General features: G+C 40.7%; 1 protein-coding gene across 2 annotated transcripts in view; it reads left to right on the forward strand.

The window, feature by feature from the left end:
- ASPH (aspartate beta-hydroxylase) overlaps positions 1-24117 on the forward strand; it is a 231714-nt gene that overhangs the window by 144157 nt on the left and 63440 nt on the right. For both annotated transcript variants that reach the window (XM_012661431.1, XM_012661432.1), the window contains 4 exons: positions 6227-6377; positions 11291-11427; positions 17367-17465; positions 19563-19652. In XM_012661431.1, the coding sequence (XP_012516885.1) occupies positions 6227-6377; positions 11291-11427; positions 17367-17465; positions 19563-19652 (477 nt within the window). The remainder of the gene's footprint in view (positions 1-6226; positions 6378-11290; positions 11428-17366; positions 17466-19562; positions 19653-24117) is intronic.

Consider the following 24117-nt stretch of genomic DNA (forward strand, 5'->3'; position numbering starts at 1 on the left):
TTTACAATGCAATATAATGAACATTCTAGATGTCCCTGTCCTTGTGGATCTTATATTCTAGTGGAAGATATTTTTTAACTTACTCAAAAATATTTAGTGAGAGCCTCATATGTGCCAGGTCCCGTTCCAGGCACTAGAGATACAGCCGTCAACAGAACATATTTTAAAAGCCCTTGCCCTTGTGGGGCTTCCGTTGTAAAGGGAAAGGCAATGCATAAGACAGACAAGCACCGTGTATACGCTTGCTAGTGATAAGTGCTAAGGAGAACAGAAATAAAGCAAGTGACGACCATTGGACACTTAAGGGGGTTGGCATGGTGGACAGGGTGGCAGGAAAGGTGTCACCGAGGAGGCTGCCTTTGTGCAAAGCCCGAAAGTCTCTATCAAATAAAAATATACTTAATATTATAACTCTTAGGATTTTTTTGGCTGCAGGTAATGTGATGGAAAAAGATGGGGCAGACAGCACCTTGGATAAGGTGGTCAGAAAAGAGCTCTCTAGGGAGGCAGCAGGTGGCTGAGACGTGAGGAGATTGTGGCAGGAGCTGTCCAGGCAGAGGGAACAGCACGGCAAAGGCTGTGATGCGGGGAAACATTCTTGGCACGATACACCCGAGGACGAAAAGAAGGGCATTGGGGGTGGGGTGGACGAGGGAGGCTGGGCCCGTACAGATTTTATTCTACATGTGCCGGAAAGCCACTGGGGGGTTTTATGCATGGACGACGGGATGGTCTGCTCGTTTTTTATAAAGATTGCTTTGGTTGCTGGGTAGAGAATGGATTCTGGGGGCAAAAGTAGATGCAGGAAGAATAGGAGGCTGTAGCAAGTATGTGCAAAAGATGCTGGTGGCTCGGACTGTGGTTGTAGCCATGGAGGTGGGGGAAGTGGGCGGGTGGCAGCGCTGGAAGGACTTGAGCATGGATTAGACGTGTCAGAGAGAGGATTCAAGGCTGACTCCCGGGTTTTTGGTTTGGGCAGCTGAGGAGAGGATAGTGCCGGTTACTACCAGGAAGCACAAGTTTGGAGAGATGCAGAAATCAGGAGTTTGCTATTGGTCTTGGGAAGTGTGCGATGCCTATTAGACACAGTGGACGCGTCAGGTAGACCGTTGGATTCATGGAGCCTGGAACTCAGGGAAAAGCCAGGGCTGGACATACAATTGTGCCAGGCAATAAAGCTCCCGCAGCTGTCTGGAGGGATGAGATTGTCAGCCTTGCTGGGAAACTGCAGATTCAGAACTACAGAAATTTTCCAGGCAGAGGAAAAGCTGACAACACCCCTTTGCAGAAGATCCGTGAAGGCACTTACGTGACACACACAGGAACTAACACATCTGTAAATAAAACAAGTGCATTTTGCTCTGAACTAAAGGTGGTGACCACTTGAGATCCAGATGCTTAACGTCTTCTTATCTCCCTATTAAAAATTAATGAATTTTTATTAATTACATTTTAATTTAGTCTTTGAAAAATTTATGCAAATAAGTTCCATTTGTCCATGGTACAGATCAAGTTTAGCAGATAGCACCTTTAATGATTTTTATAGGTTAATTTGGTCAGCAGTCCTCTAAAATTGCTAAATTATATTGCTATTAAATAAGAGAATATATTTTTTACCAAAAGATAATGCCTATTAAGATAAATGATGTATTTTGTCACTAGTATTAAGGCATTTGATTAAGGAAAGCATATTAACTAGAGAGAAAAATGGTTTATGCAAATGCTAATTTAATTATGGCAAAAACGTTTTATGCTTTAGAATTTTTCTTTATATATAATATTAATTGTGAGTACCAAGGTATAAATAAATACAGTGCTTTGAAACACAGTGATTCCTGTATTTACAGTTGGCCCTCCATAACCTTGGGTTCTGTATCCATGGCTTCAGCCAACCACAGATTGAAAATATTTGGGGAAAAACATAATAAAAAATAACTACACAACAATAAAAAAAAATTAGCAAGACAATGTAACAACTATTTACATAGAATTTACATCGTATTAAGTATTATAAGTAATCTAGAGTTGATTTAAAGTATTAATATATGGGAGGATGTGCAAATACTATGCCATTTTATATCAAGGACCTGAGCAGCTTTGGACATTGGTATCTGAGGGGAGCAGTGGTGGTGGTCTTAGAACCAATCCCCCATAGATACTGAAGGACGATTACGTATCCTGTGAATTTAATAGGAAGGAATAAATTATGACTTTTTTATTCTTTGTTAGCAGATTAAACAATTTAGAATATCCCAACAAATTTAAAAAATTCAGCAACATTAAGTCAAATATAAACTACAGTATCTATCATTTCTAAAGTAGCACCAGTATTGTCTTAATCTTGGCATCACTGTGAAAATCAATTTGATCAAATTCCCTGAACATCAGACACAAAATCTTGAATTATAGACTCAATTCACTTCATTATCTTTCCCAAACCATTAATGCCTTTGAGGCAGAAAATGACACATCCCCTAGAAAGATTGGATGGGCGAGTTAGTTAGAGTCAACAAAGGCTTTGCGATGTTAACGTCGCGATGTTAACGTCCTGTAACAAATGTTCAGTTTCAGTTCAGCTCGTTTTATCTACAGGTGCTAAACTGATAAAAATCAATCTGTACAATCTTGATTTTCAATGCAAGTGCCTGTCAGTTTCATTCAAGAGATTTTAAAGAATTATGTGCCATTTTAGTAATGATATTTTTCCAATTCTGGAAGTTGTAAAATGTTTATAACTTCATTAAAACGAAGGACCCTGGGTGCAGGGAGGGGACAAGGCATACAGATTGCATCATCTTTCTCTTATCAGATTGAATTTAGTTAAAGATATTTATTCTGATCTCTGTAAAGAAGGATTATCTTAGTAGGCATTTTTCCTTCCACTAATCCTGCAGAGAACTCCAGTTCCAGGATCTATTTAGGTGCTTTGTGGGCTCAAAATGAAGAAGGTGAACTACAGACGGTCTCTGACTTATGATGGTTCGACTTAGGATTTTTCCACTTTATGGCGACGTGAAAGCAATATGCATTCAGTAGAAACTATACTTCATACAGTATTCAATAAATTACATGAGATATTTGATACTTTATTATAAAATAGGCTGTGTGTTAGATGATTCTGCCCAAATCTAGCTAATGTAAGTGTTCTGGGTACATTTAAAGTAGGCTAGGTTAAGCTGTGATGTTCAGTAGGTTGAGGTATAGTAAATGCATTTTAAACTTAAAATATTTTCAACTTATGATCAGTTTATCAGGAAGTAACCCCATCGTAAGTTGAGGATCATCTGTAGGTGGTCTCAAAAGGACTCTTGGCCCTAGGACTCTATGTTTCTGTGAAGTTATTTATCAATATTTGAGTTCTGGGGAGTTAACTCACCATAACCAAACTCACAAGAAGCTGATGCCTAAACAGAAAAGACAGCATATGAATATACAATGCAAGGCTGTCCTGGCATCATGATCAATATGGGTCATTGACACTGGACTTTCTTTCCCAGTAGATAAGTCTATTCTGGAGACCATTTGCAGATTTGAATAGGTAGTTGAATGGTTTCTGAAGCATATTTCCATTAAAGAAGAGTGAATTGCCCTTTTCTAATCTAGAGATTTTTGTCCTGCTAATTTTCCTTTCTCATGAATCTGTCCACTTCTAGTGGCACTGCTTCAGTTCTAGCCTTCATCACCTTGAGACATTTATCCTAATCACTATGCCTTAAGTTATTTCATTGATGTGTTATTTTCTGAAGAAATTCTCACAAATATCTTACTTTATCACTTTGTGCTAATTCTTATTAGTTTTTTTATTGGGAGACGGGAAGAAGGGATTATTTTCTTACCGTGTCCTCGCGTTGTAGAGTGATGCTTTGTTTGTGTTCTGCAGCCATCTCTATAATGACTATAGTGCACACTTTATTTTTGAAAGGTAAACATGTTAAACAGATAAACATGTTTAAATATTCTGAGAAAAAATTTACACATGCTACTTTTAGCATTGAACTGGTATCATTTTTCCTCAAATGTTAATCTTCAAATTGTGGTCTGCTAGATCTGATGAGAGACTGACGATCATTTTACACATTCTCCTCTCTTCCTCCCTCCAGTACTTCACTCCCTGTTCTCAGTTTCCAGCTAAGGATCTTGTTTTTCACTTCATAAGAAAATAGAAGTATCCAGAGAATTCCCACATGACCCCACTGCTGTGCTAACAACGTGCCTACACCTGTGCCATCTGCCCAGCGAGCACGGATGGACTGGTCTGGTGCCCATTCCCCTGTCACCTGCGCAAGGACGTCATTCTAATTCGTGTGTCCCCTTCCGCATCATCAGATTTCCCCCCTCTGCTGGGTCTTTTGCATCTGTTGGAAACGTGCTGTACTATTTCCCATCCTCATAGGACTCTCTCGTGTCTCCACATTCCCCTCTACGTGCTGGCCCCTTTCTCAGCCCCCTTCACAGTGGAAGTCCTTGAGAGAGTTGTCTCCACCGCCTTCCCTCCCGTGTTCTCGTGAACCTGCCGTACTCCGGTGCACGTCCCTACAAGTCCCGTGGAAACGCTCTTTCAGGGCTTCCGAGCTCAGTCCAGCGGGATCCGGCCTCAGTGCTCATCTCGCCAAACCTGAGAGCCAGTTGTAACACACTTGAGCTCTGCCTTTTGTTCACTCGGCCTCCAGAGCACCACATTTTTGTTGTTATTTTCGTCTCACCTCACGCGTTCTCCGTCCTTTTTGCTGGCCTTCCCTTGTAGTCCTGACCTCTAATGACCTAGAAACATTAGCCTTCCCTAGGGGTTCAGTTCTCAGATGTCTTATACTGTCCATGTTCACAGTTGCTTCTGGCTTCCAAGCTTTACAGGCCGTCTCTCCTTGATGGCTCCCCGGTGTCTGCCTCTGCCTCTGCCCTCTCACTGAACTCCAGGCTCACACATGCACCTTCCTTGTCAGTGTCTCCCTTTGGGTTTAGTATGTCCCGAACTGATTGCACACTCCCCCAAACCCACTTCTGCCCTGTCTTCCCATTCCCAGGGAATTACAGTTTATCTCTTAATCACTCAAGCCAAAAACCCTGATGTCATTCCTGGCCACTCTCTCTCCCTTTCTCTCATATCCCACATTCAGACCATCTGCAGATCTGTTAGCTCTGACCTTCAAAATCCGTCTATAATCCAGTCACTTCTTACCACCTCCGTTACTAACTACTACCTTGGTCCGACCCACAACGTCCCACGTCTGGATTTCGGCAGGAGCGTCTGCCTGGGCTCTCTGCTGCTCCCCCAAACCCTCAGTCTGTTCCCCGTACTGCTGCCACCAGGATCCCTTCAACACATGTGTCAGGGCACCTCCCAAGCCCCAGTGTCTCTCCATCTCAGTGCGTGTGGTAGGACTGGCCATAGTGCCTCAGGCCTGCTTTACCGTGAGGCCCCGTCAGTCTTCCCCTGCTTTACCGTGTGGCCCCATCAGTCCTCCCCTGCTTTACCGTGTGGCCACGTCAGTCCTCCCCTGCTTTCCCTCCACCGTGCACGTGCAGGCCTCTCCTCGCTTCCTCACTCCCACCTCAGAGCCCTCCTCTCGCTGTTTTCTCTGCCCAATACACTCTTCCCCAAGACGTGCTTCCAGCTTGCTCCCTCCCTTTTCTCAGGCCCTGATCCTTCTGATAAACTAGCAACTTCCTTACCACCCCACCCAGCGCTCACTCCTAAGCCTGCTTTGTTTTTATCCACAGCACTTATGGCCATTAGACACATGATAACTTTATTTGTGTATCATCTTTTTTTCCTTTCCAAAATGAAAGCAGAAGATGTCTGTTTTGTTCAATTTGTCTGCCACATTCATAGAACAGTGCCTTGCTCCCAGGAAATAGTTGTTGAGTGGATGAATGAATGAATGAACACATGAATAAATTAATGAAAGAGCAGGAACTTGGACTGGAGTCCTAACCTGTAGAATTCTACTAACAGGATATAAATCTCCATCAGCCCTAGTATAAATCACTCTTGCTTTTAGGATGTTCTTTCTTATCTATAGTTTAGTAGCAAATTTTCTTCTTGTTATTAAGAGTGTGTTATTTTGCTTTTCTTTTGGTTTTTTTAAATCTGTTAACAAAAAGAAAAGGTTAAGCTGTCTTACATTTCTTTTAAAGCTTGTCTAAAAGTTAACTTTTTATGACTATTTGCATAATTATGAATATAGCAAGTCATAGCACATTTATACAGTCTGGGGGCTTCCTCTAGTGTGAAGATGATTTGGCTGAGAAGAGAAGGAGCAATGAGCTGCTGCGCAGGGCCATTGAGACCTACCAAGAGGTGGCCAGCCTGCCCGATGTCCCCACGGACCTGCTGAAGCTGAGTTTGAAGCGGCGCTCGGACAGACAGCAATTTCTAGGTAAGACACAGTAAGAGTTAATTCAGCGGGAAATGGCCTGCTTTTATCGTGAAGAACCTGCAGGCCCTGTATACTCGTAGAAGAGTTAAGTTACATGAGAGGAAACCTGACTTTTGTAAATAATTCCAAGTAATTTATCTGACTGTGGTTTAGACTGACCGTCTCTAAAACTGAAATAGCAATGCGAATCTAATTACAGGCATACTTTGGAGATGTTGCAGGTTTAGTTCCAGAACACTGTGATGAAGCAAATATCACAATAAAGCAAGTCATGTGGATTTTTTGGTCTCCCAGTGCATATAAAATTTATGTTTACATTCAACCCTATACTGTTAAATGTGCAATAGCATTACAATGAAAAAATAGACAATCTACATACCTTAATTGAAAAATACCTTACTGCTAAAAAATGCTGACAATCATCTGAGCCTTCAGTGAGTCAGTCTATTTGCTGGTGGAGGTTCTTGGCTTGAAGTTGGTGGCTGCTGGCTGATCAGGGTGCTGGGTGCTGAAGGCTGGGGTGGCTGTGGCAATTTCTTAAAGTGAGACAACAATGAAGTTTGCCTTATTGATTGACTCTTCTTTCATGAAAGATTGCGCTGTAGCATGTGATGCTGTTTGATAGCATTTTACCCATAGTAGAACTAAAAATTGGAATCAGTCCTCTCAAACCCTGCCACTATTATATCAACTAAGTTTATGTAATATTCTAAATCCTTTGTTGTCATTTCAACAATGTTCACAGCATCTTCACCAGGAGTAGATTCCATCTCAAGAAACCACTTTCTTTGCTCATCCATAAAAAGAAACTCCTCTTCCAGTCAAGTCTGATCATGAGGTTATAGTAATACAGTTATATCTTCATGCTAAATGCCTAATTCTAGTTCTCTTGCTATTTCTACCACATCTGCAGTTACTTCCTCCCCCGATGTCTTGAACCACCCAATGTCATCCATGAAGATTGGAATCAACTTCTTCCAAACTCCTGTTAGTGTCAATATATTGACCTACTCCCATAAATTATGAATATTCTTAATGGCATCTAGAATGGTGAAATCTTTGCAGAAGGTTTTCAATTTACTTCTCCCAGAACTATCAGAGGAATCACGATCTCTGGCAGCTATAACTTTACAAAATGTATTTCTTAACTAATAAAACCTGAAAGTTGACGTTACTCCTTAATCCGTGGGCTGCAGATTGGATGGAGTATTAGTAGGCATGAAAATAACATTCATCTCTTTGTGGATCTCCCTCAGAGCTCTTGGGTGACCAGGTGCATTGCCAATGAGCAATAGTATTTAGAAAGGAATCTTTTTTCTGAGCAGTAGCTCTCTACAGTGGGCTTAAAATATGCAATAAACCATGCTGTAAACAGATATGTCGGTCTTTGTTGTTCCATTTCTAGAGCACAGGCAGGGTAGATTTAGTGTAATTCTTAAGGGTCTTAGGATTTTTCTAATGGTAAGTAAACATTGGCTTCAACCTAATTTTCGACTGGTAAATGAACATTGGCTTCAACCTAAAATCACCAGCTACATTAGCCCTTAACAAGTGAGTCAGCCTGTCCTTTGAAGCTTTGAAGCCAAGCATTGACTTCTCTCTAGATGAAAGTCCTGGATGGCATCTTCTTCCAATAGAAGGCTATTTTGTCTGCATTGAAAATCTGTTGTTTAGTGTAGCCACCTACACCAATGATCTTACCCAGATCTTCTGGATAACTTGCTACAGCTTCTCCATCAGCACTTGCTGCTTCACCCTGCACTTAAGCCTCGTGAGCCACTCCATGCTAGCTTCCAGCTTTTCTTTTGCAGCTTCCTCACTTCTCTCAGCCTTCATATAATTAACAAGAGTTAGTATCTTGCTCTGAATTAGGCTTTGGCTTAAGGGAATGTTGTGACTGGTTTGTTCTTCCATTCAGACCACTAAAACTTTCTCCATATCAGCAATAAGGCTGTTTTACTTTCTTATTATTTGTGTGTTCACTGGAGTAGCACTTTTCATTTCCTTCAAGAACTTTTTCTTTGCATTCACATCTTGACTAAATGTTTGGCACAAGAGACCTAGCTTTTGTCCTGTCTAGGATTTCAATATGCCTTCCTTACTAAGTTTAATTATTTCTAACTTTTAACTTAAAATGAGAGACATGTGATTCCTCCTTTCAGTGAACACTTAAAGGCCATTGTTAGGATTAATTGGTCTAATTTCAATATTGTGTCTCAGAGAATAGGGAGGCCCATGGAGAGGGAGAGAGACAGGGGCATGGTTGGTCGATGGAGCAGTCAGAACACACACAAAATTTATCAATTAAGTTTGTCATCTTATATGGGTGTGGCTTGTGGTGTCTAAAAACATTTAAATTGCAACATCAAAGACCATTGATCACAGATCACCAATGAAAGACATAATAATAATGAAAAAGTTTGAAATATTGCAAGAATTACCAAAATGTGACACAGAGTCACAAAGTGAGCACATGCTGTTGGAAAAATGGTGCCAATAGACTTCTCATCACCGGGTTGCCATAAACCTTCAATCTGTGAAAAACGTAATATCTGCAAAGTGCAATAAAGCAAAATGTAACAAAACGAGGTATGCCCGTAATTACGAAGATGCAGATAGCATTTTTATGCCTTCCCTTTTCCCCTCCCTTCCCATTTTAAAGGTGAGGTGAATAAAATGCTGAGAGCTTGAATAATTTGCCTAAGGAACCATAGCTAATAAATTAATAGATCTGAAATCAGAAACTCCTCCAGTGATGCTAATTCTTTTCTCTCTTAACTAAAACAAACTCATTCATGGAGGTTTAAAATTTTGCATGGAAAATTTTTTAGAGAGTAATGTTAGGAGTTCCAGACACTCTAAAAATTTTATTTGTAAGATTCAACCCTATACTTAGGAAAATGCTGAGAAAACATTTTAATCATAACATAGATTTGCAAGTACCTGGAACAGTAGCGTAAAGCATCCTCCAGACCGACCCAGGTCCCCAGTGCTGAAGACAGGTGAGACTAGTAGTGAGCCAACTTCATTTAACCGGGCTGTGATTCCCTCCCCTCAGCATCTCATTGGTAAACCGGGAGGGAGAGAGCTAAGCCACAGTCACCGCCTCACTGCTGAGATGGGTGCTCAGCTGGCTGGATAGTTGCATGGACAGATTATCAATGTCATTTAAGGCCCAAGTGACCCTTTGCTCAGCTTCTAAGGAATAGAATAAAGGGGGGTTGCATCACTTTTGTGGAAGACCAAAATCTGTGATAGGAGTAGAGCCCAACTGATGATTAAAAACAAGAAGTGATCAGTTAGACGTATGTTCGTAGGGAGCAGTCCAGGGGAGGGAAGACATGCCGCACAAATACGAGTTGGAAAGGCAGGGCCGGGACTCAGGGGAGGCGATGGAGGCACAGGCCATGGACTCAAAGTCAGGCTTAGTGAGTTTTCCTTTTGCCTCAGCCTCCGATATGGCTCTGCGTAGCACTGTTTACCGATTCTGTCTTTCAGCTGTTAATATTTTGTTCATCATGGATTTTTATATTAATTTCTATTTTTTAAAAGGATGCATTAAACTATTTTACAAATCAAGATTACAGACTTTTTTTGGCATCTTCTTACATTTTACATCAAGTGTCTCACTTGCCTCACCCTATTCTCAGCCATGGGCATGAGACCCCTACGAAGCAATCTAACCCTCCAGCACAACCGTCCTTCAGTTCTCGAATATGGTCCTTTCCTCTGAATGAGAATGAGGCAAGTTCACCTGAGAGGGCTCCGAGGCAACTGCAGGCAGATTTTAGTGAAAATGGCAAGATGGTGAAATTTGCTCCCAATAGAACAGATTCCGGAATGCAGAGTGGAAGGAGCAGGAGGGAATTTCATCTGCGCCTTTGTTATGGATGATAAGAAGAGTTTAGAAGCAGATAGGGGGAAGGAAGGGTATAGAAAAGAGACTTATTTATTAGTGAGGGAATGGAGCAAACTCACCGGGAGTTGTGATGGGAATACATGCGATTGACCAGTAACAGGGTGTAGGCCTCGGGCTGAGCTGGTGAAGCTTTATGCCAGATCGTCCGTTAGTGGAGGATATCGTTGCACCAGCTGATTGACACTCCTGCCACACGCCTGCCTAATGTTCAGTTTGTGAGCAACTAAGCCCTTTAGGTAATTCTTTTTTTTTTTTTTAATGTATGCTAGTCTTGTGCACATTTTCTTTTATACAGTTGATTCTTTCCAACTGTGGCAAGAAATAATGATACCTGACCGCAGAAATGTTAAATTTCCATGCAGAGCTTTAAAATGAGTTGAAGCTGAATTTTTCATGATTCTCCAGGACATCAGGTAGTGCATAGTGTGCTGTCATCCACCAGAGGGTCCCATAATACTGGAGGATGTGTCCTTTGCTTTGTTACTACCTAGAGAGGAGCACAATTTTAATTGGAGACGGCGTCAGCGGTTAAGTCCTGTGTACCTCAGTGCCTTTTCAGGTTTCATACAGGGTGCTAGACCCTGAAATCTGTTAGACTTTTTATTGTTTACCCTCTATTCATAATCTTAAAGTTAATAAACCAAAAATATCTCAGCAAAACACTTTTTAACAAGGAATTAGTAACTAAAACTTTCTTAAGAGGGAATTTAACCTAAAAATGTAAATGTTGATGAATTTAGAAAATGAAAATGTCTTTAAAAATGTTTATAATCAATATTATATTCAGTATCGACTTATGGCAGTTATTGATACCACTGCAACTATATCATGAAATCTTAGTAGGTCCTTAATAAGCCACTAATATATAAAGTCAGATTTAAGCTGGCTTTTGGGCTCTATGGCATAGTCTGTCGTGATTCGTGTTCTCAATACAAAGGTGTACACAATCTGTTTTTATTTCTGTTGGGCTTTTTTTCCCTTCCCACCAACTCAGGTCATATGCGAGGTTCCCTGCTCACCCTGCAGAGATTAGTTCAACTATTTCCCAATGATACTTCCTTAAAGAATGACCTTGGAGTGGGATACCTCTTGATAGGAGATAATGACAATGCCAAGAAGGTTTATGAAGAGGTAAGCATCAGTCTTCTATTAACTACATCAAATTATTTTGAACATTAAGTTCTAATGCTATTTGTAAATTACATTTAATATACCTAGTCTCTCTCTTTAAGTTAAGATAAATGGCATGTATTTTGATAGTTAACACATGCTAAACTTTGTTTTAACCTTGCTTTTTTTCCTTGATCAGAAGATTTTAAATCTTAGTTAACACTTGGCACACCAAAACCTTCAACTTGTAATTGTGATATTTTTAGAACTTCATATTTATCTTTCCATAAACAGCCATTTCAAAAGTGTTCTTTATGATAGGAAGAGGAACTCAAGTTCCCACATATGTAAAAAATCATAATCTTTTTCTTTTTTCCACTAAAAGTATAGTCTGGAGAGAGATGACTGAACATGGGCCTTTTAAGCATGTGGAATAAATTACTAACTTTTCAGAAGGGCATTGACTTGTCAATCCTCTGGCAAGAATGCCTTTCAAAGGATTTCTACTTGATAATGGATATTTTAATAGGTAACCTCTAAGTCACAAGTAACTATAAAATCTAGAAAACTGTGACTTCTTTAGACAATGAAGGAATTCATTTGGTACAGGATGAATGGATACCCAATGAACTTTGATGCTGGAGAAAGTTAATGCCTCTGTAAAAGAAAGATGAACCCATTTAGTTGTTATTCTTCAAGTTAGGCCTGTTGATCCATGGTTTTCAAACTAGTGCAGTCTGCATCAAAATGCTGCTACTCAGCAATAGCCGATATGATTCCTTCTCCAGTATTTTTAAAATGCTGTCAAGTACATCAATTACGTACTCAGTCCAGGGACTGGGTCCACTCTCAAAGTGGCGCTTCCCTCTGTTTATTGCTGTTGACATGTAACTGAAAATCGTTGAATTTTGGAACAGTTGTCTTCTTATCCTACTCATAATTTTTATGTTTTCTGAGAGAGCAGAAATAAGACATTTGCTTTTTATCACATCACTAATACCTACACAGAGTGGTTTCAACCTACAATTTTGAAAATGTGTGCCATCCTCTAAAGACCTATTCCAGGTCATAAAATAATTCCACATGGGACAATGTATTTGCTAAAAGCCAAAACATAACATTCGGTGCCCTGCCTTGCAGAGTTTGGTCAAGGGAAGCATCCTGTATCTCTTTTTTATTCAAAAGCTACAGCAGACATATCCCTATATTCCCACTGTCAGGGGCCACAAAGACAACTATAGAAAGGATGAATGAATGAATTAATTCCTTTTTGTAGAATTCTTTCCTATTTTCCTTCTCTCCTCCCATGCCTCCCCTTCTCCAATCTGGTATCCCTCTCTCCCTTCCTTCTTTCTAGTAATATCTAAAAGACACTATCAAATGTCGAGTGGGTACCAAAACACTGAAGTTAGGGCAGGCTCTGAAAGCATACTAGTTTCTCTAACCCACTATGGATTTGTCCTTCCTCACCTTTTAAAACCTCCCTTGAATATACCCCTCTCCTTTACCTGCTCCTAAATCTCAGATATGCGAAGCATTTTACTTCATCCTGAAAAATAAAATGTCCTGCCGTTGTTTATACCTTTGAACTCATAATCTCATCTGAGTAAGCCTAATGGGAGGCAGAACATCTAAAGTATAGCCATATTATGCAACCGAGTGGGTTTCTTTCTGAAGAAGCATTAATAGACTGAAAATACGTGTGGGGTTTACCTTTTGTCCCCTCCCCTCACTTCTACGTTAATGAGCTGTGTCTAACGGATTCTCTTTCCTTAACCAAAGTTTATCCTGATATGATTATGTCTCCATCAAAGATCATGTGCAGAAAACTAATATTGTAATTGTGTATTTTTCTTTATGTTGATTTTTATTTTTGAGTAAATTTATAAAAAATCATTGATAGTTTCCTGTCTGGGTTTTTGCTGCTTTAGTTTTGAGAGACTGGCTTTACAATGGTTCCACGTAGATGGCTACATCTGTGGCATTCGCGAGCTCCTCCCATGCAACGCTGCCAGCTCCCCATGCCACCAGGGTGGGAAGTCCAGCACTTTCCCGACTCTCTCCCCACCCACCATCACGTGTATATCCATTCGCTCAGTCAACACGCATTTATAAAACCCACACACACCAGCTTAGGAAATGGTAGTTCATGAGACAGACACAGAATGTGCCCTCGTGGAGTTTACAATCTAGTACCAGATCACTAATTTCTATTCCTTTTAATTTTTCAATGTCTTTCAAAGTGTTTTTTAACTCAAGCACTCGTGATCTCTTGCCTGAACGAGGATAGGCTTGTCCTGCTTGGCTGGCTCTCCTCTGACCTTCATCAACACTGGAACACAAATCTGACCATCTCCTCTGCTTTGGTCCTTCTGTGGTTCCCATTGCTCACAGTTGTGGTCTTCAGACAAGTTTGATTGCAAATCCTTCCAGACAAAATGGTCAGGCAGATACCTGCGATATATTTGTGTGTTTATACATTATGTGTATATGTATATGTACCAATGTATTATGCATATTATAAAAAGCACGCACCCCCAAAATAAGTTTTAAGATGAAATATTTAAAATGCTTTTAAAATTTTATTTAACTGCCAAAAAACTCTTTTCACTCTCACTCAACAATTAGTATGTTAGTAATATCAGTATGTAATGCTGTTTATGATTATAGGATTTTTTTTAATCCGAGTAATGTGTCATGCAAAGAGTTTGTACTGGAAGTAGCAATGTCAGCTGTATCAGTTTGTACTGGGGGGGGCATGTGTTATGGACCTAGAGAGGGAACCTGTGTAATATCACTATTACAGTGGACCCCTGAACAATGTGGGGGTTAGGGGCACTGACCTCACATGCAGTGGAAAATCCACATATAAATTTTGACTCCCAGAAAACTACTAATAACCTACTATTGACTGGAAGTCTTACCAATAAGATAAACAGTTGATTAACATGTATCTTGTGTGCTGTATGTATTCTCTACTGTATTCTTACAATAAAATAAGCTAGAGAAAAGAAAATATTAAGAAAATCATAAGGAAGAGAAAATATATTTATCATTCATTAAGTAGAAGTGGATCGTCATAAAGGTCTTCATCCTCATCTTCTTCACATGAAGTAGACTATGGAAGAGGAGGAGGAAGGAGAGGAGGGATTGGTCTTGCTGTCTCAGGGGTGGTAGAGGCGGTAGAAAATCCTGTCTAAGTGGACCCGTGTAGTTCAGGCCCTTGTTCACGGGGCAACTGCAGTCTCAGTCAGGGTTTCTTAGCAATGGTATAACACCGCTTGTCGTCTTCTAAGGGTTTGCAGATCGCAGCTAGGTAACACAGCCTACACGCCCGTTATGCACCCACATGTCAACTGCAATAAGCCCAGTCCCCCAAGGTAAAAAATCAAGAGGGGAGGGAAGCATGGTCAGTCGGCGGCTCTGGGTGCCTGAGCCCCCACCCTCGCTCCTGATAGCAGCTGTGCTGAATGGGACGCGTGACTGACCCCATGCAGATATTAGGAGAGCCTCAGAGCTTGTTTCACACTAAATGTTACATTTCAGACACAGATATAAGTAGAAGGGTTTATAATTTCTTCCTACCAAGGAATCATATTGCACATGATACTGAACAGGACTCTTTGTGATTTGACTTGACTTCTGCCCTCTCCACTCTCTTCCCCTGTCACCTTTTGTCTGTAATTTAACAACATCCCCTTTTTCTCTTCCTGGCCTACCATCCCCTTTTACTCACTTTCTACTATGGCTTGGATGCCTTCTCCCTCACTGTCTCCATCTTCCCTTTCCCTGGAGAACTCCTATTGATCCCTAAATACCTTTTGCAACTTGCCACACCCACACTCCCCCTGGGGTGAGCCAGGTGCCCCTCCTCTGTACCCTCTGCAATGCCTCATGCCTGTTTCTCTGACCATACTCCCCATCTTCTGTGACCGTTGCATGCTGGGAATCTGTGTTTCTCACTGGGCTGAGAACCTCCTGAGAAAGGAGAATGTATCTCATTCATGATTTTATGTCCAGGCCCTAGAAGAGTTCTGTGTCTTCTAAAGTGTCTAGCAAACGAATCAGTTTGCTAACTACTTGAGATGATGGCTGCGTGCCTGCAGTAGGCAGAAGTGTCATCAGCGTAGCTATAATAATTAGAATAATCCCTTCATGGTTATGCTGGCAGAACATGATCTGCTTCAATTCCAGAGGTGTTTGCTGCGCGCCTGCTGAGCATCTAGCACGGGGACGGTGCTGTGGAAGATGCGGGGCAGCAGATCTAGGCTTCCAGAGCTCTAGGTGAGGGAGGAAGGCCCGGCATGCACCTGGCCACGCATTTAGTGCGGATTTCTCGGGGACCTGCTGCATGCCAGGCACGGTGGATGAGCGGTGAGTGAAGCAGACAAAATCCCTGTAGGGCTTACGTCTTAGTGGGGGAAATAAAAAACATAATGGGTCAGATGGTGACGAGTGCTGTGAAGGAAAATGAGTCAGGACAAAGAAGATGGAGAGTGACTGACTAGATGGGAGGGGTCTGTGTTACTAACAGGGCTGGTGCTCAGGGAGAGGCCTCGCTGAGATGGTGACCTGTGAGCAAGGACTCCCTTCACCGAGGTAAGGGCGTGAGCCACTTGGATGTCCGGTGGGAGAGTTTGAGCCAGAGGACTACTGTGAGTGCAAAGGTCCTGGGGCAGGGGTGCCCTGGCTTGCTCTGAGGCAGCAAGGCACCAACATGCCTCCGAGGGGAGGGGCAGCGGCAGGAGAGGAGGCCACTCTGAGGGAAATGGAACAGAGGAGGAGGAGATCTGACCCGGGATCTAGTGGATTCACTCAGGGCCCTGTGTAGAGAATGGACCACAGGAGTGCGGGGCTGGGGGTGCAGAGGGTGGGCAGTTAGGATGCTCCCATAGAAGGCAGGGAGAGATGCTGAGATTTGGAGCACGGTGGCGGCAGTAAAGAAAGTGACAAATGGTGTGATTCTGAATACACTTTGAAGGTAGTGTCGGCCGGGTTTGCTGACGGATGCAGTGCAGGACGGGATACAAGCCGAAAGCGCTGACGTTTCAGCGGTGTGTGCGTGTGGACCCACTCAGGGCCTGGCGTGCCCTCTCCGTACTCACTGGCTCCTTCTCTGTAAGGGCCCCGTGGTGGCTGTGACTGCTCTTTCTCTACTCAGACTCAAGGATGAAGAGAAGAGATGGGAGACACATCTTTTCTCTATACGCACCCAACTCAAACCTTCTTTCTTTGTCTTTGGTTCTATAAATTAGTTTGTCTAAGCAGCTTCACAAGTTGAATGATGTTGTTTTGATTTCTCATTGCTAATATTTAATTTAGAGGCATCTTGCATAATTATCTTTAAATCCTAGTAAATGCACATGATAATAAATGATGATGTGGTTTATATGGAATATTTACCTGGGCTTTGTCACAGAGTGTTAGACTTGCTCACCACTTTATCCTCAGTGCTTAAAACAGTCTGGGCACTCACGCAGCTTTTGTTGAATGAATGGATTGTGATATGTTACAAATGCAAATCTAAATTTTCTTTTAATTAAGGCAATGTATAAAGCATGTGTATAAAGTAATGTCTAATAACCATTCAGAGTTGTCTTCGAGTGTAGCAAATGTAAAGCAATTTCCCCCGATCGCTAAGAAAATACTGGAGTTATATCAATTGACAGATATTTTGCTGATTTGCATTGTTAAAGCAATGCTTTAATGGTTATTGCCTTTTCATTCATTTCTTCATTCTTGAAGAACCATTGTGTAAATGTGAAAAGCGAACTGAGTCGAGGGGAAATGGGGCCATTTAGGTTTAATGATATTGCCATGAGACTAAAGTGCTATCATGTTTTAAGCTGTAATATCATAATCCAACCCAAGTACAGCAAAGCTAATTAAAATTTGTTTCGACAGCCGTTTGTAAAAATTTGTAGTCAATCACACTGGCTCTTTGTTTTCTTGGAGTTTAGGTTCTTAGTGTGACACCTGATGATGGCTTTGCTAAAGTCCATTACGGCTTCATCCTGAAGGCACAGAACAAGATTGCAGAGAGCATTCCCTATTTAAAGGTAACTGTCACTGCCCCTCCTCCGCTTTCGTCTTCCGATTCCTTCGAGTCATCAGGACAGCCTTGGCTGTGCCTGGAAGCCTGGAGTGCACTGCCGAGTCTTGCGTTGTCAGGATGCACATCTCTGACGACAAAATCCACAGCAGTGTGGCCTTCCACCATGACTGACAGTGCCAGATGTCGAAATACCAACCATGTGTGCAGAGACTATTTGGAAAATATTTTATGAAAAAATTCCTAAAACTGGAGTTGTGATTATTTTTTAAATGACAAAGGTGGACAAAAATTATTGCTACAATAATTTAAAATATAGACAGTGCATTAAAGGTTCCTTCTACAAGTTAATTACATACTGAGTCTACTCTGAACAGGACTCTTGGCTACCTACACAAGGTAAGATAACGAATGCAGACTACGTATTAACAGGTCAAACTCCAAAAGCCTATCTGATAGCTCAAAATATTTAGATTAAAATATGCTGCTGTTTTTTTCTTATATCTAATTGAATCCTCATCAGTTCACCAGAATCACAAGTGATCTAGCCCAGGGCTGTCCAGTAGAACTTTCTGCCGTGATGCGGATGTTCTTCATCTGTATTCTCCCATACAGTGGCCATCGAGCACCTGAAATGTGGCCGCTGCAACTGAGGAAGTCAGTTTTTCATTTCGTTTAATTTTAATTTAAATAATAGCATGTGCCTAGCAGCGACCATATTGGACAGGTAGCTGGCTAGCTGTGAATTTACTTTTAAAGTAGCAGTATATTTCATTTTTATGATCTCTTTCTTTCACATGACTTAAATCAGAGATCCCAAATAACCACCCACTGATTGCAGATAGCTTGTGTGTCATATTTGGCCAGCACGGCTCTACGAAAAATAACTTTAATCGCTTGCCTTATTTGAGAATCCGAATATTTTATATAATCACACAGATTTCTAGTTTTTCTTGAAAGGCCACACTGGCCCACTTCGCCACGCCTGGAGCCGAGCAGTGGCTCCCCCTTGCGGTGCGACCACCCCTAGTCTGCCCAGCTGTCGCTGGGCCTCTGCAGACCTTCACAGTCCCGGCCAGGGCCCTCTGGGGACATGGGTTCTCTGATGTAAAGTGTCCCCTTGCATTTCCTTTGACACTGGAGGGGCATAATAGTATCTCCCTACTTCAGAGATGGGGAGAACGACTGCTGGGTTGGTTAGTTAGCAGGCAAGGACATTTGCATGTTGGTCAGTGAAGAGCCCTGGTAACAGTTTCCTGGCCTGGGTGATGCTTCTCCCCTTCCCTCGTGGGACTTGGTACTTTCCAACATGTAAATACAGTTCCTTCCTAGTGAAATATAATATACTTCTTGTGAAGAGGCCTCAACGATGCAGATTTTTAGAAAGAAGTGCTTGACATTTAATTATTTTTTACTTTGCTTCTTTTGCTTTTCTAAATTCATTCTCTTGCTTTAATATTTTCTTTCTTTCTTTTTTTTTTAATTGACATAAATCTCAATTTTAGTCCTTGTGTGGGAGATGGGGAAATCGGCTAAATGTTTTAGAATAAGAAGTTGTTTAATAAAAATGACATTTTTAAAGATTCAAATTGGCTTTAATTCCTCTGTATGTTTTATTAAAAATTTCATTGAAAGGTAAGGACACATTTGTTTTGAGTGCAAAGAAATAGGACTCGCAGTTGGGCTGCCGTCACTTCACACAGGAGCAGGTCAACGTTTTGGTTCAGGAATAAAAAGCCACTAGATGAAATGTGGTCAGATTTGGAGAACAAAATACATGTGAGAGCATCTGGCCAGAAAAATTCTTTGGATTATTGAGATATGATTGTTCCCACACAGAAGATGCATGAAGTAGCATACTAATTTTACAGGCTGTCCCACTAATGATTAATGATGGACGTATTGTTATATTTAGCTTTCTGACCTCCTTTTGCTTTTGCATTGCAAATGTTGACCAGTAACCTCATTGCTAAATTTTAATATTGAGATGTATTTTTCTGGTTCCTGGATTTTCCTATGTACATTATAGGAAAGTCTATGTAAATCAATAAATGAAAACTGGTATTTCATTCTTTCACAAATACTAACAGTGTCCTTTCTACAGGAAGGAATAGAATCTGGGGCTCCTGGAACCGATGATGGGAGATTTTATTTCCACCTGGGAGATGCCATGCAGAGGGTTGGGAACAAAGAGGTAATGGGTTTGTGAACTTCTTGTTCTTTCCAACAGAGGATAGAGTTGGGGGAATAAGTATTTCTAAGAGAAAGTTACAATTGAAATAATATCTTGAGTATACACTTTTGAAGGCAGTGATTGAAACTATTTAGCTCTTTAAACTATGTTTGAAACAACCCAACAACTCCAACTTAATCATATAAAGAATTCTTGGGGCTGGAGGTGGTGGCTCATGCTTGTAATCCCAGCATTTTAAGAGGTTGAGGCAGGAGGATCATTTGAGGCCAGGAGTTCTAGACCAGCCTGGGCAACATAACAAGACCACATCTCTACAAAAAATTTAAAAAATTAGCCAGGCATGGTGGTGCACGCCTGTAGTCCTAGCTTGGGAGGCTAAGGCAGGAGGATCCCATGAGCACAGGAATTTGAGGCTGCAGTGAGCTATGATCACACCACTGCACTCCACCCTGGGGACAGAGTGAAACCCTGTCTCAAAAAAAAAAAAGAATTCTTAGGATTTGGCTTTTATATTAATAGTTTCTTTTAAGAAATCAGCTACATAATCACAAGGGTAGTCTCTAAATTGATATGAGCCGTATGTGTATAGAAAGATAGACATTGTCTTGGGAAAGTATTTTTTAAATTATGAAATGCAGAGATGTCTCTGAAATTATTTAAAATTTTTTAAAACACTTTAACAGCTTCCCTAGATTCATTTTTGTTTTATTTTGGAATTTTAAAAGTAGTTATTTTTAGAATGAAGTCTTTATTCAACTGATCCTAATAGTTATGTAACTTATTACCCTCTGAAATATTTAATGCCAAGTTTAAGATGAACACTTGTGGCTGTAGGAATGATAAGTACGACACAAAAATATAGTAGCTAAAACAAGTCACATGTTTTCTATGTGATGATTACCTTTTTCAGAGCACAACCTCAGCTTCTGTAAACATAACATTGGATCGTTAATCATGACCTCACGTACTGTAAATTTCAAAACTCTTCCACAAATCCATCATGGTTTACGTGGTGCTGCTGAATGACGAAGTCCCTCTTTCCCATCCTGCTCCATTGCAGGGGTGCCAGGCTGGGCTGTCCTTAGAGTCATTGGATAAAAGGGTGAAGTGAGACCCTGAATCTTTGTAACCATTGCATTCCGTAGTTGTAATAAAGTGACACCTAACGATAGCACAGCTTCAAGTTTCAAGAACATGGGACTATCTGGACAACGGAGAGTTCAGAGTTTGTGACAGGAATCACCTGCTAGAGACATGCACCAATTTGGGGTAATAGAGGTTTGGATAATTGACACTGTTTTCTTTATACATTTCTACTTACCTGTACCTTTCCCCCTCTGACCTACCAATCAGTCAGCTAAAATAGAATGAGCCATTAGAAGTGGAGAGAAAGAAGGGAGAAGAAAGTGCTGATTAGTAATCGTTTTGTGTCCCTTCATTCTCTTAGATACAGAGGCTGGTGGTACCTCCTTTGGATGAGAGGGATAAGAAAGATTTTTCCACAGTGTCTAACATCAGCTAAATGCTCATGTCTGACTACTCTAAATATAATTGTCACCAGTTAATTTATTTTTGAACATTTCAGGGTCCAGGGGGAAGACAGATAAAAGAAGTCTGTGATTTATCTCACATCTTCAAGGGCAAAGAATTCACTACTAAACACTTTGTTAAGGTTTTGTGATTTGAACCTATGGAACTGTACTGCCATTTTAATTATCATTAATATGCCAAGAACAGCACAGTTCTTGAATTTTAAAAGTTCACAAGGATTCATTCTTACAGGAGAACAGAAACAAAATCTATAGAAACCCCATTTTTATATATTCTGTATATTAGGTGTTGAATTGGCTGTCACACTCCTGAGTTTGCATATGGGGAAGCAGCCACCCCATGTGTTTATGCACAGAGCACTGCTCCAACTCTGAAAGAGGATGGACCCGTGACAAGCAAACACACAGCCTCTTGTTGCAGAGGCTGACGATAAAATGGGTTTTGAGCAAAATTTTCTAATGGATTCACTTAGTATGGAAGACAAACCGTGATAGTCTTGCAGCGATTCGGCTTCCACTGTTGCTGGTATTTACATAACTTCCAAATCCACATTCTAGCTAGATCTTGTCCCCTTCTCCCAGTCCGAATTCACATGTCTACAGCCTGCTTGGTGTCACCACACGGATGTCATAGAGAAAACTTACTTGTCTTCCTCTAAACCGTTCTCCTCCCGAGTTCCTCCTCTCATCCAATGACGTTGCCAACGTCCCAGGATCAAGACTTGAGTGAGCTTTAGCTCCTCCCTGTCCCGCTCTACTCCAGCCTACTCAAGGCCAGCTCTGGGGATTCAGCCTCCACCCCGTCCTCCCTCGTGCTTAGTCCATGTCGATTCCAGTCTTTGTTACTTGTGAGAACCTGGCTGTTGTTTCTTGCTTCAGTCTCTCTTTCAGGACACCCTATCCCCAAAAAACCTGCAGTGCAAAATAAAATAAAGCCATATTTGTATGTGCTAGCATTGACAGTCCTCCATAGGCAGCTTGCAGCCACTGTCCTAATCTGAAGTGTCTCCGGGGCCCCCCTAGACAGCAAGCTGCAAACAGCGCCCCTTAGGACAGGCCCACTCACAGATGTGGCCCTGGCTTTTCTGGGTTGGAATCCTTCAACATGCTATTTCTATGTGTGTGTGTTTGAGAGAGAAAACCATACATAGCAATCATTTTAAGAAAGGGGAGATGACATTAGTATAAAACACATTTAAGAAGGTGGCCCAAGTGTTCTTACTGTCTGTTTTAGTATTCCTGATTAGACATATAAAATTCCTGATAAGACAAGAAATAGGAAAGAGGAAGTTTTCAGAAGATTCTAAACTTGATTGTTGATTTTCTAGCGGTTTGTATTGTAAAGTAGTTTAAATGTTTACAAAAAAGCAATCTAGCTGAATTCACTGGGTCTCCTATGTCATATATCATTGAAGGTGAGTTTTGATTTCTGATATATCATTTTTGCAATTTTGTTTCTCCCGAAAGTCACATGGCAGGAGAGTGCAAAATTAAGGGTTCTATTTGATGCAGTAGTACACTTGGATGTCAGAAAAGACCTTATAGACAGCGTAAACATTGCCATTGTAAGTGACGCGATTTACTCTGACCACCAGACCAGCATATTGAGTGACTAGAGCTGTAATATTTGCTTTTTGATTTTCCTATGATAACTTTTTTCTCACTATTCTAACAATCCGCCTAGTCTTTAAAATGAATTGCTGGTGACTTGAAAATTAATGGGCTATCAGATTTTAAAAAAATAATCAGTTGTAATTAATATTGTTGCTTACTTTTACACTGAAAAGTACAGGAAATAAAATCCTAAATTTAAATTGGACAAAAATAACTGCAAAGGTTGAATTAATTTCAAAGGTAAATGCTATCTAAAAAAAAAATAGACAATAATTAGCCATTTTAACTTTTTGATTTTTAAAGAATTTCTGGCTACAACTGACATGTGTTTTAAGGAAAGTAAATATGTATATACATTCTTAATTTGAGATATTAGGAAGATAATTAAATAAGAAAATTATTTTTGGTAGTTTTTGTTAAATGATACAAAGATAGGAGAGTAGAACAAGTTGCCAGGAGCCCTGGATTCTAGTTTCAAGAGATTTAGCCTTTATTTATGTCAGTTTCAACATTGTAAAATGGAGATACTTGGGGTAATCGCAAAGATCAAATGAAATTACACTTGAAAAAGCAAGTAGTAAATGTAAAGTGCTATTGCAAATATGAGATGGTATTGCTATTACCCTTTATTTTTCTACTGAAGAAAAATTTGAAACAATGAATTTTAAGAGACTTTGAAAAGTTAACATTTTTTATTTTTGTTAATCAAAAATGTATTTGAAATCACTCTTCAAAAGTAATCATTAAATCAGACATGTAATAACAGAGAGAATAATATTAAGCGTGCCATTAGTGTCACCACCCATTCCAAAGACAATGGCACACGCACGTTTCAGGAGGCATGTGGGCAGGCACACTTGGGAGCATATGGTTAGGACGTCATTTGAAGGAGCCATCTGGAGCAGCATGCTCTGCAGCCAGCTGTCCCTGAAAAGGCTAGCCTTGGAGGCAAGTTGTGTCATGTTACCGCTAGCCTAAAGCCACAAATGTTATCACTTATGGCAGGAAAAAAATATGAACAAAAATTCCCTTTTAAAAAATCTAATGTGGGCTATCACTATATTTATTGCCAACTCAGAATAATGTTTCCCTTCTGTCTACTTAATTTAATGGAGGATTTGCACTCTTGTCACCTCAAGGTAGCCGCCTTAAATGTGGACAGGGAGAGAAAGTGCAGGGGAAAAGAAATGGGTCTCCACTTTAGCATTCCAGTCTGGCAAATGCAGATGTCTTTGAAGAAATTATTAAAATCATAATCCTTTCCTTTTAAAGGAAACATAAAATAGAAATGAAAGCTAAAA

The sequence above is a fragment of the Propithecus coquereli genome, unplaced genomic scaffold, assembly GCF_000956105.1.
Source record: "Propithecus coquereli isolate 6110/MARCELLA unplaced genomic scaffold, Pcoq_1.0 Scaffold71, whole genome shotgun sequence".
Taxonomy (NCBI): domain Eukaryota; kingdom Metazoa; phylum Chordata; class Mammalia; order Primates; family Indriidae; genus Propithecus; species Propithecus coquereli.